This window comes from Mauremys mutica, chromosome 2 (assembly GCF_020497125.1).
Source record: "Mauremys mutica isolate MM-2020 ecotype Southern chromosome 2, ASM2049712v1, whole genome shotgun sequence".
Classification (NCBI taxonomy): Eukaryota; Metazoa; Chordata; order Testudines; family Geoemydidae; genus Mauremys; species Mauremys mutica.
In genome coordinates this window covers 87,435,968-87,448,067 of record NC_059073.1, presented here as the reverse complement: position 1 = coordinate 87,448,067, position 12,100 = coordinate 87,435,968, and the positions used below count along the sequence as shown (strand labels likewise).

Below are 12,100 nucleotides of genomic sequence, written 5' to 3'. Positions count from 1 at the left end.
AGCTCATGAGCAGAAAAGTTATATTATAGTAGCTTCCTAGCAAACATATTAAAGAGCACTTGGTTTGTCCTAACATAGTAACATTGGAATGCTACAATCCAACCTTCTACACAAAGGCCAGGCTGTAGCGACAAACTACAGCCAACAAGCAGCTAAATCCCAAGGCAACACAGTCTAATACGCAAGTTGTGACCTCCAAGTGTGCAGAATAATGGATAAAATGATGATGTATACCCTACGCTGTGGCACAAGAACAAACAAACATTAGCGCCAAGGTATACCAATTATTTCATTAAGTTGTTTTGGATAAAAAATGGTTATAAATACCCCCCCCACACACACTTTCATCTTTTTCTTGATTTAAAAAAAAAAAAAAGAATCAAGTTTACCGGAACTGTCTACTGAAATTATAGGAACTTTTAATAGAATCTTTGTGGGTAGAAAATTTACCCCTCAAACTTAAAATTTACAGAAGGCCTAGGATCAAACACAAAGCTATGAATAAATCCAATCCCATGTCATATTTTTCCATAATTTTACTTTATTTTTTTTAAAGTCCCCCAACTGGCAAGTGGGCAGAAGCTCTTTCCAATATAAACTTTCATGCTGAAAGCAAAATGTATACGTTCCCAGTTGCCCCAAAGAGGCAGAAATAACATTGTAAAAGCAGAGAGAGAGAAACATTAGTTAAGTTCACACTTTCTGTCCATCCCCAAAGCCAAAAGATAATTTTGAGAGAGGATGGCAAGAAGAGAGGAAAAGGAGAAAATATTTTTCATCAACTAAAAAGAAACCTAGTACCACCACAGGTCTGAGATTTGCCAGAAGGCTCACTCCTGCAGACGTTGTAAGGAGCATGAAACAGGTGTTCTGGTCATGTCTAGCCAAAAAAAATCTTCCATTTACTTAATATTTTCCCTTTGGAAAAGCCTAGCATATTCCACAAAAAACTAAAGTCACCAGAATATTAAATGCTGTACAGTTAACACTGGGCACAACTCCAGGATTTTTTCATAACACCAAGCAAATTGACTTCCAAGATTGGAACCATTCCTTTGCTCTGTACCAGAGTTTTAAATAAAGGAGGTTCCTCATTGCGTTACACAAAATGTAATATCACTGCCCAACTTAAGTGCAAGAATGGTAACGCCTAAATGAAGACTTGTACGTTACAAGTTGTAAACCCACTGCTTAGCATTTTAATTCTGAACTAAAAATGTCAAAAGTGGATATAACTCAACTTGGGAAAATGCTTCCTCCTATTGTTAGAAAAGCCTCTTTACAAGAAAAGGTTTAATGAGGTATTTTATTTATATAACAATCTTTATTTCAAAATGATATTTATTATAAAAATGTAAAAATCCAGAAATAGGTCTTTTTCCCTTGGCCTTCACATTCATTGATCTTTATCACCAAATCCTTTTCACTACAATAAAATCCCCCATTTCCAGTCTGATTACAGAGGTGCAAGTGTGCCATAATGGTCTGAAATCCATAAATTCATGGAAAGGCAAAAGCTGTGAAGCTAAACTGCATGCAACAGGTTCTACCAGCAAACAAAACAAAACAACCCTGAGAAATTAACATGAGTGAAAAACAAGAAGTTATCTGCAGGTGTCTGCAGTTTTGTTCAATCATCTTTGTCTTTTGCTCCGTGTTTAAGGATGCGTGTGAATTCAATGTAATTGAAATTTCCCTTTTTGTCAATTGGTGCCTCTCTGTACAGCTCATCTACTTCTTCATCTGTAAACCTGTCTCCCATTGTTGTCAGCAACTCTCTCAGGTAATCTTCTTGAATGACCCCTAGAATGCAATATATACAAGGAATCAGGATAGAGAATATTTTGTACTTCTTCAAATGCAAAGGTGTGTCAACAATAGGATAAACAGTCATGCCAACAGCAATAGATACGTATCTGCCTTTTATAGCATACAATAAATGAGTGTACTTGCCCCAAGAGACCAGAATGGCTCTTCATGACATGATTAAAACTTCCATAAACTAATCTTCTCAAATTCCAGAGAGGCAGTTGCTTTGATACAATTTACAAGGATTCATGAAAAGACGGACTGTTTTACAAAGATATAGTACATGGAAGTACAGGCACTTGAAACCGATTTTTAAAATGGAAGATCAAGACGTTGCTAACTGAGGCAGGAATAAATAAGGTCACTGTTGCTTTATTGTGCAATTTGCATTTTTTTTTAAGGGATTGTATTCTTCTTAACTTTACCTTACAGCAGATGCACAAATACACCTAGTAGTTTCCTCTAATGACTAAATAGCAACAGTTTGGCTTTTTCATTGCTGTCAAGTTCTGTTGCTAGAGGGGGTTTCATTTGGATACTGAAATTATGTGGCACATGTCCAGGAGGAGGTTTTATAACTGAGGAGACCTGCAGACAGCCTGAGCAAGTTAAATCAGGAGGCAGGAAATATTGCTATGAGGAGTTGGAGGAAGGGAAATGGGCCAGAAAAGGTGAGATAACTGAAGCTACTTATTTTATGATAAATTGAGATTAGCAGAACACAAGGAAATTATTAACCCAGGGATAAAATGACTAAGATGACTTGGATACTGAAAATCAAGTTAGGTTAACTTATCAATGGATATTACTAGAGCCATTGGTTGCAAATAATCCCAGAGATGTTTAGAAAGTACAAAAAAGTGGAGAGTGGAGAAAAAAATGGCAGAAGCAGCTGAGTGCAGAGGATGGGCTACATCCTGATGTCGAGATAAGAGACCTACTTTGCCTCAAATGCAAGGATAAGTTATTGAGCTCTAGCTGGAGACAAACCAGTCATAAACAAACTAGCTGACAGACTGCTACAAGAAGGACTATTAGACTGTGCAAGACAGCTGTACACCACAATGATTAAGGAGTAAACAACCAGCATGTGAAGAAACAGGTTCTGCAGAGACTGATGCTTTAGAAAGGAACTAGATAACCTCAGTGAGCAGAGATCAGAGAAGACCGGAGGACAGAAAGCCAGACAAGCAGAGTGGACCAAAAGCAACCTTTGAGTGGTGGACAAGCCTTTGTATGGTGTCGCAACGTTAAAGAGTTTAAACCAATATTCTACATTTAAAAACAGCAGGAGAGAAGCTTTCAATTATCCACATCCATATTAACAGGGCCAGATGCTCATAGGATGGGATCATAGCACGTCACAGACCTGGATCAACAACCGAAGGAGATGACTACACAGATTAGCATCCCAGAACTAGTAGAATATTTAGAGGTAAATGAGTGACAAGAGATGGCATAGGGATTATTGGTCATAAGAGTGCAGGACTTTTTGGTGGTGGGGATCATCTACATGGAACTGAATTCTTCCATCTGAATAGTTCTTTAATAGATTAAAGCTCTGAACAGTGCTACCAAACTAGGAAAAGTTTGCAAAGGTAACAAGACTCAACAGGATACTGACAGAATACGACAAAGTAGCCTCACTAAGGCAGATGGAATAAAAGAATAAAACCAACTAATTTAGAATTGATCTTGGGGCATACCGTCAGAGACAAAGCAGATATTGAGGGAACTAAGAATAGAGGAACAAATTTTACCAGTACAATTAGATTGGTTCCCGGTGCTATTTGGACAGATATGGAGGAGTAGTATATACAACTACAGTATAGAAGGATGACATGTTTTGCAGAGGGAGAGAGAAAAACAAATGGGGAAGAAGATGTGCTATATCAAGTTAGCCTGGGTCACAACTGCATTACTCTAGTTTCACACCATTAAAAACTCCATTCCTTTGTATACTTTCTTGGCATTATTAATCACACAGAGTTACACGGATGTAGAACTGAGGTAACAGTAGTTAGTTGACCCAGAATATATACATATGCATGCAGATGGAGACAACTGATAAATGTTGAAAATTGTTCAAGGTAACTATAAGTTTCTTAACAACACATTGTTCAAAGTACAGATCTCAGGAAATAAAACAAGTCAAAGGCAACAACATAGTGGTCAAAAACGTATGAACGGATATTATGAAGAACATTTATATTTATTAGTCAATGAAGACAAAAAAGAGGCACAACTATCAGCAGGAAAGATGTGTTAAATGTCAAGAAAAATAAAGTATACAATTAGGCAATGGAGCAAGATGCTAAAGGAGATTGTGGAATCAATTCAAGACGAGACTAAAAATGATCTATCAGGGATGCTTTACAGATAGTGAAGTCAACCTTGTCAGTAGGTGGGAGGGGGGCTGAACCAGAGGCACCTTTCAAGCCAATTGATGATAAATAAATAAGCAAGCTAGAAAGCATGACATTAACAATACTTCTGAGTAAAAATTTTCTATATGTTCTTATTGATATGCTCTTTTTTGACATACAGACTAAACTGTAGGCATAGTGAATAAGAGACTACCTGTGGAGAGAAAATAATTCCTCTACTAACAGACTTCCTCTTTTAGAAGAAGATTGAGACATTTCCTTAGGGAGGGAGGAAGTCAATTAACATCTGAAAAGACCTTACCAAAGAAGGGTTGTTTACCTAAGCTCCAGCAGGAAGGGGATATCCCTTGAAAAGGCAAAAGGTGCTAAAAATATAGGTTCAAAATAGCTGTTTGAAATTGGACAATACACTTTGATAGGCTCAGATGGCATATCCACAGATGAGATTAAAAATGCTACAGGAGACAATTGTGAGATAAGGTAATGTGTAATGACACCTGTGGTATAAAACTGATGTAATTTCAAAACACGCTAAAAGGCTTGACCCCAGTTTCCACAGGGCTTATAGGACTATATTTGCCAAGTATAGTGAGTACTCCGGAATTCACCCCTTTCTACTGGATTGTGCTCCAGAATCTCAACTTTCATTAAAAAAAATTAAGTTTCTAGACTTGCAGTTTCAAAGATAACTTTGAACCATGAAAAGACTGCAAACCAATGCAATGGCATCTGACTGAATCAGCAGAAATCTTGAAACAGTAGCTGAGAGGTGTGACCACCTCATTTCTTTCAACCTGGGCCCCATGGATTTGTGATTCTGCAACAACGGAAATGACCTTTTTCCAAGACACCAGGGAATTCACAGTCAGGGTGATGTAGTCAGAGTGAAACCAGGAAAAGTGGCATTTTGTGTAGACTTAAGGAGGGGATAATGTGGTTGGCATCAAGACTAGAGAAGAGGAGATTACAGTAGTTAAGATGCAACAAGAGGTCCTGAACAAGAGCCTTGGATACTGCGTGGATGTATGGGTCTGGAGAGCGGGCCAAGTCAATTACCTTCAAACTAAAGGCCTCCCATCTCAGTTACATTTTAAAAGCCACAGAAATTGATGTTTGCCCACCCAGCCTTCTACTTTGGTGAATTCCTTCTCCTCAGGCAGTTACATCTCACACTCCATTTTGGGGAGTTTGCATATTGGCTAGTTACATGTTCTTCCTTGAAGTCCCATCATAGGGGACAAATACTGGTATGCAAATGCTCATACAGAAACAGACAAGAGGACAATCTTCATCTTCACTCTAAGTTTGATATATCAGTTTCTTATCATTTGATAGGACATGAAAGTTAGGACAACTGTCCCTGTGTCATACCACATTTTATCAAGATGAGCCTGTTAGCAAAACAGATCCTCACCTATGTATCAAATTTAGATTATACTGTTAGGCTTGAACAATACTAGAAAAACCAGAAATCCCAAGAGAGGTGTTTCATCCACTTACCTGTTGCCTCTTCATCAAAACAAGCAAAAGCATTTCTGATTACATCTTCTGGATCTGTGCCATTTAACTTTTCACCAAACATTGTAAGGAACATAGTGAAGTTAATGGGGCCTGGAGCCTCATTCATCATGGCATCTAGGTACGCATCAGTGGGATCCTTTCCTACAAGTAAATAAGTCACTTCTTAAAATTGAAGAGCACTGTACACATTTAGAAGTTAGTCATCTTTCACAACACACTTCTCACATATTGAAGTTTTAACCAATTCATACTACTGGACTTATCTGAGACAACTGTTAACCAGAAAGTAACAATTTTGTAACTGGAGAACATTACCAAGGGAAGCGAGCATATCATGCAGGTCTTCTTTGTCAATGAAGCCATCTCTGTTCTGATCAATCATGTTGAAGGCCTCTTTGAATTCTTGAATCTGTGACTGATCAAACATTGCAAACACATTGGAGGTTGCGCGCTGAGGGCGCTTCTTGGCGGTCTTTGTCTTTGCCCTTTTGCTAGACATGTTGATTATTGGATTCTGGAGGGGGAAGTAAATACATTGACTGAAATACAAACTTAGAACTTACATAACAGCTGTAATGACGATTTACAGTTAAAGTTTACTGCTAGCAGATGAAATAAAGGTTTACCATTCCCCTACTCCCCAACTCATCACCAGAACCCCTTTTCTTCCTCAGGAATGAGGGGAGAGAAAGAGAAAAATACAAGAAAACAAATGAAACAAAAAAAGTCATTAAAAGACTTCAGTTTGAAAATGAAAAAATATCATGCTTGCTTTATGAGAGGAGTCAACATTTTGGGGCTTTTTTTGGTGAAGTTGTACAGTCTGGAAATGATGTGCTAAGACATTTAAGCCGTTTCCCAATGCCATATAATCATTCACAAGTCACTATCACATCAATATGTTTACAACACAAACCCAACCTTAACTCTGTTCTCTTGTTTTGTTCTGAAATAAAAATATGCTGTAGAATGTATCCCATCAAAGTTTATTAAATGTACAATGACAGTATTGAAGGAATATATTTCCAAGGTGCATCAGTTATAATGGAGCTCCATGGCTTCTAATATGATAGAAGGTTGGTGGAATAGAAGAATATATTTACAAATTGAAATAATTGGTTTGATGTTAAAAAAACAAACCTGTTTTAGAGTAAGCAGAGCTTGTAAACTCTGAAAACTTTAAGGGCAAAGTTAAAGTGGGATGAGCATGGTAAATAAAGGTGGGGTGAGATTAAGGATAAAAAAGGAATTGGCTGGATCCATTAACTGATAGGTTCCAGATCTAACATTTGGAAAAAATTTTGAAGCTGATTATTGAAAAGCACATTTTTGGGAGGGAGAGGTAAGCGTAAACTGAATTCCACTGAAACACTTTCAAGCTTAAGGGTAACCGTTTTTGTTTAGAATTTTCCATTCCACGTATGGCCTTAAGATGTGTTCCAAAGTTTAACTGGGGTGCTACATAGATCTGCAGAAAGGAAGCTCTGCTCCTATAGACCTGGAGGCCCATCAAAGTGAGGGCTTGTCAACATTGGCACTTTACAGCACTGCAACTTTCTCGCTCAGGGGTGTGAAAAAACACCCTCCTGAGCACAGCAAGTTTCAGCTTTATAAAGCACCAGCACTGGGAGCTGTGCTCCCAGCACTGGTAGCTATGCCTCTCGTGGAGATGGGTTTTTTTTTTGTTTTTGTTTTTTTTAAGAGAACTGGGAGAACTCTGCTGTGACTTCATAAGCCACGTTAAAGCGCTGCCGTGACTTGCCAGTGTAAACTAGCTCCCAGGCTCTGCTCCTAAAGACTTTATCAAGTCCACAGGAGGATGGCTTGCGTGGGAAGGAAGATAATATCTGCATTGGAAATGTAGCTTGTTAGTGGAGAGAAAACTCATCCACATGAAAACTTTAAAGGACCTAAGTTTTATACATAGGAGCATCTGTTGAGTGTTTGACTTGGATAGGAGTTGCCTTCTTTTCCTCTCCCCTATTATTTTACCAGACCTCCAGCTGGCAAGGTCCCACAAGTTATATTCTTGCTAATGTATCTTTGAATAACATGACTGATATCAGCTATTGTTTAAAATTTATTCTTTTAAAACTTGTGATTATAATACACAAGAACTGATGTGCCCTTCATTAAAAGTAAACATTTAAATAATATAACAACTGCTCACTCATCTATGAACTAGGGGAAAAGTCCTCTTTAGAGCACTTTTACTAATCTCCCAAAACCAAATGTTCAAAACAGTACTCTATGTCTTCACAACAGAGTTGACTCAAGTGATCGGCATCCCTGAGAAGCCAGGTTAGCTTCATTAGCCCAAATGTGAGTAGCCACCCTGCAAAGCCTTACCCAAATTACTGTGTCCTCAGCAGTGCTGCACTCCCACATGTTCAGACAACTTCTGGAGGCCATTCCATGTTTTTGGAGCTGCACTAAGCTGAAGTGATCTATGATTGTTTCCTAGTGAATTGTGGAAGAATTTGTCTATCCTTCTGGGCATGCCCAGGAGAGAATTGTGGCAAGGCATTTTGGGAAGGCATTGGAGGACTATCACCACTCAAGTGGTTTAGTCAGTGTCCTCACAGTAAGGTATGCAAGTTACCAGCTGGAGTAAATGCAGCTAGCTCAGGCTGAAAGCACCAAAAAAAACCCTGAAGACTATAGCTTTTTTTGCTTGTGGATGGGAGGAGAATTATGGTAAACTATTAATTAAGAGCCAGGTTAATTATGCAGTGAAGATATAGCCTAAATGAACTTCACTGAAAGTTGCCAGATGCTCACTGCTTAAAAAGAAAACAGACTACTTATTTAGAAGCCCAAATACAGTAACTCCTCACTTAACGTTGTAGTTATGTTCCTGAAAAATGCAACTTTAAGCGAAACAATGTTAAGCGAATCCAATTTCCCCATAAGAATTAATGTAAATGTGGAGGTTAGGTTCCAGGGAAATTTTTTTCAACAGACAAAAGACATATATATATACATACACACACACACACACACACACACAGTATAAGTTTTAAACAAACAATTTAATACTGGTACACAGTGATGATGATTGTGAAGCTTGGTTGAGGTGGAGGAGTCAGAGTGGGATATTTCCTTTACTGCTAAATGATGAACTAGCAATTGGCTGAGCCCTCAAGGTTAACACTCTCTCTACACACAGCAGCAGGAATGGAGGGAGATATGTCCATTTCCCTTAAGTACACTGCCTTGTTAATTAGATCAGCTTGCTGATAGGCAGCTGCTGCAAGCTCCCTCCGTCTCGAGTCCTGGTCTGTCTCCCCTGCTCTATGGAAGATTGGGTAAGTGGGGTGCAGGAGCAGGGGGGAGGGGACACCATGACATTAGCTCCCCTCTTCCTTCTCTCCCCCCGCCCCCACACAGCAAGCAGGCATCTCGGGGAGCAGCTCCAAGGCAGAGGGCAGGAGCAGCATATGGCAGTGGGGGGTGCGACACAGCTGAACTGCAGGCAGCTGCTGTACAGGGAACTTCGGGGAGCTGGGAGCTGATGGGGGCTGGCGGTCCACCCTGGTTCCAAGCCCCCACCAGCTAGCTGCAACGCACTGCTCTTCCTGCAAGCAGTAGACAAAGCAGGCGGCTGCCAAACCACCTTAGAAGGGACCATCACACAACTTTAAACAAGCATGTTCCCTAACTGATCAATAATGTGACAATGTTAACCAGGACAACTTTAAGTGAGGAGTTATTGTGTTTTGCCCTAATTTCTCAAGACTGCAGTTATAGCTGCAACCTGGTTCTTTGATATAACTGCAACACCTCACTACATTCTAAGACAAACTGTAAATGGAAAAAATTAAAGCCAAGGTTAGCAAGGAAGTTGCTATATCGTGGATTTAAAGTTTACAAGTTTTCCCACCTATGTGGCAAACTGAGGAGCTTTCATCAGAGTTTGACAATTTCCCACTGTCTAATTAGGGGCTATTTCTAACATGAAAGATAGCACAAAAAGGCACAAGGAGAAGCAGTTAAAAATAGTAAATATCTGAGAGTGCGCCTGTTTCTTCTTCCCATCATGTAAAGTTGGCTTGGATTTTCATATGGCTCTATAAAACCCAGAGGCTCTCATGATAGCTAGGTCCATGTGCTTGCACAGTCTGAATGAGAAGCGGGTCTGTGGTCTGCATTTTACTCACTATCTGAGATTAGGTGGAGCAAACAAAGCACTGATCAGTAGTCTGCCTCTTAAAATGCTCAGCCACTGAACTGCACGGTTCCACAGCAAATAGTAGTGTGTGGTGCTATATGAATACATTACTCAAGTTTAAAAACAGTCAGAGCCTAAAAAAACAACACTCAGTTTGGTCACTGTATTTACATCAATAAAGTGTCACCCTCAACCCTATAATAAAAAGGACAGTTCCATTTCAGAAGCAGGTCAAAGTATGCCAATGTCCCACTAATTGGAAAGAACATAAGAGCCATGGAAGTAGGGTGACCAGACGTCCTGATTTTATAGGGCAGTCCCGATTTTTGGGTCTTTTCCTTATATAGGCTCCTATTACCGCCCACCCCCTGTCCCGATTTTTCCACATTTGCTGTCTGGTCACCCTACATGGAAGTTCCCCATAGTCTGTCCCTTATCTCTGAGTAATCTCACCTTGGGGTACAACTTCCTAATGCTTGAATTAGCTTCTTCTGGAATCAGTGCTTCAGTTCAGTGACTAGACCCACCACTTTGAAGGGGACACTTGTTTTTCCTTTCCTTGTCTTACCTCTCCTATTTTCTGCTCTCTTTTATTCCATTAGTTCCCTTCCATCACTGCTCTCTCACTCTTGTCAGACCACGTTCCCCTACAGCTGCGCTGCACTGACGAGTGTAACCAATTCCTGGGTACGTAGATACAGTTTATACAACGTTTTCGGACCCTTCCGGACTAAAAAATGCGACATAGCGGAGGCGCAGTGCGAGCGGTTGCCGAGCTCAGCATCACCCGAGCTGGGTGGGGTGTTTCCCAGTCCCTGCCATGGCTTTCTGCAGCCGTCTCCGGCCAGTCCCTTTCCCCGCACGCACAGACGCTGCCCGGCTCAGACCCGTCTCTCCGCGAACGGGGCTGCAAGCGGTTTCCCTCCGCCCCCTCCCGGCGCTCTCACGGCTGACGGGGCAACTGGCCGGGACGGAATCGGCCCCCAGCTCCGGGTTGTCCGGGCGCCCAGGGCGTGGTCGGTCAGGCCGGGTCCGCCTGGGATGCTCGCGCAGGGCCCCGGGGAACCCCGCGTCAGTCGGCGCAGCAGCGCGCCAGGGCCTGGTCCCCGGGAGCAGGGACCCTGGTGTCTCCCCTGGGCGAGGCGAGGCGGGGCCCGGTCCCGCCCTGCCCGGGGGTGCGGCGCGGAGACCGGCCCTGCGCTGCCCTCCGCCCCCGGGCGCGGCCCGCCAGAGCCTTGGGGAAGGGCCCCTCGCTCCGCCCCGCCCCGGCCCGGGCCCAGCGCTGTCACCGGGCTCGGCTCCCCGGCCCGCGCGGCGCGGCCTCACCTGGCGGCTGCGCTAGAGACTCGGGTCCAATCGGAACTGGCAGGAACCAGCCGTGCTGCGAGCTGCCCCAACACTTCCGGAGAGCGCGGTGCCGGAGCGAACCACCGCCCGGCCAGAGGGGGGGGGGACGGGCGACACAGGGGCTAAACCATCAACGCGGAGAGGGGGTCAGTCGGGCCCTGGGCGCAGCCGCACCGCACACCGTGGGGAGGGGAGCGCGGCTGCTCCGCAGTAACTCTGCTGCTCACGACCCCCGCCCGGCAGAGATGGTTCGGGCCGTAACCCCCCCCCTCGCTGCTGTGATGGTGCAGTCTGGTGAGCTCACTGCGTTCCATGGGGCGGGGCTAGCGAGGACTCGTACACAGGTAACCCCGCCCTATAGCGCGCTCGTGCACAACCCGTATAGTTAGCGCAGGAAAAGGGCGGGGCTGTGCTGCCCTTTGCTGACCGGCGCGGTAGCGGCCTCACGGGGGCGATGGAGGGTTCCCCGCTTGCTCTGGCGCCCCCTGCAGTTGGGGAGCGGGTGTTATTCCAATCTCGCCTGTTTAAAACTCAGAATCATAGAAGTGTAAACCCAGAAGGGGACTCGATAAATCATCTAGTCGGGCCCCTGAGGGGGGCAGGATTAGGTATTAAGATTACTCCTGCGAGGTGTTTGTCTAACCTGCTCTTAAAAACCTCCAGTGACAGAGATTCCACAACTTGCCCCTAGGTAATTTGTTCCAGTTAGGAAGTTTTTTCCTAATGTCTAACGTCAATCTCCCTTGCTGCAATTTAAGCCCATGATATTCTTGTCCTGTTCTCAGTGGTTAAGGAGAACAATTTGTCACACTCCTCTTTATAGCAACCTTTTAGGTGCATGAAGGCTGTTATGTCATGAGTCAGC

General features: G+C 42.8%; 1 protein-coding gene across 3 annotated transcripts; it reads right to left on the bottom strand.

Annotated features, from left to right (window-relative positions):
* Positions 1-1,291: 1,291 nt before the first annotated feature.
* LOC123364661 (myosin regulatory light chain 12B-like) lies at positions 1,292-11,367 on the bottom strand. 3 transcript variants are annotated; one of them, XM_045006952.1, is made up of 5 exons: positions 11,215-11,339; positions 10,342-10,571; positions 6,033-6,231; positions 5,697-5,858; positions 1,292-1,803 (listed from the first exon to the last, which is right to left on the bottom strand). In XM_045006952.1, the coding sequence occupies exons 3-5, from the start codon at positions 6,214-6,216 to the stop codon at positions 1,631-1,633; spliced, it is 519 nt and encodes a 172-aa protein (XP_044862887.1). In that variant the 5' UTR covers positions 6,217-6,231; positions 10,342-10,571; positions 11,215-11,339; the 3' UTR covers positions 1,292-1,630. The 3 variants fall into 3 exon arrangements, with proteins under 3 accessions (XP_044862887.1, XP_044862886.1, XP_044862885.1); XM_045006951.1 differs by having other exon boundaries at positions 10,457-10,571; positions 11,215-11,338; XM_045006950.1 differs by lacking the exon at positions 10,342-10,571 and having other exon boundaries at positions 11,215-11,367.
* Between the last annotated feature and the right edge of the window lie 733 nt (positions 11,368-12,100).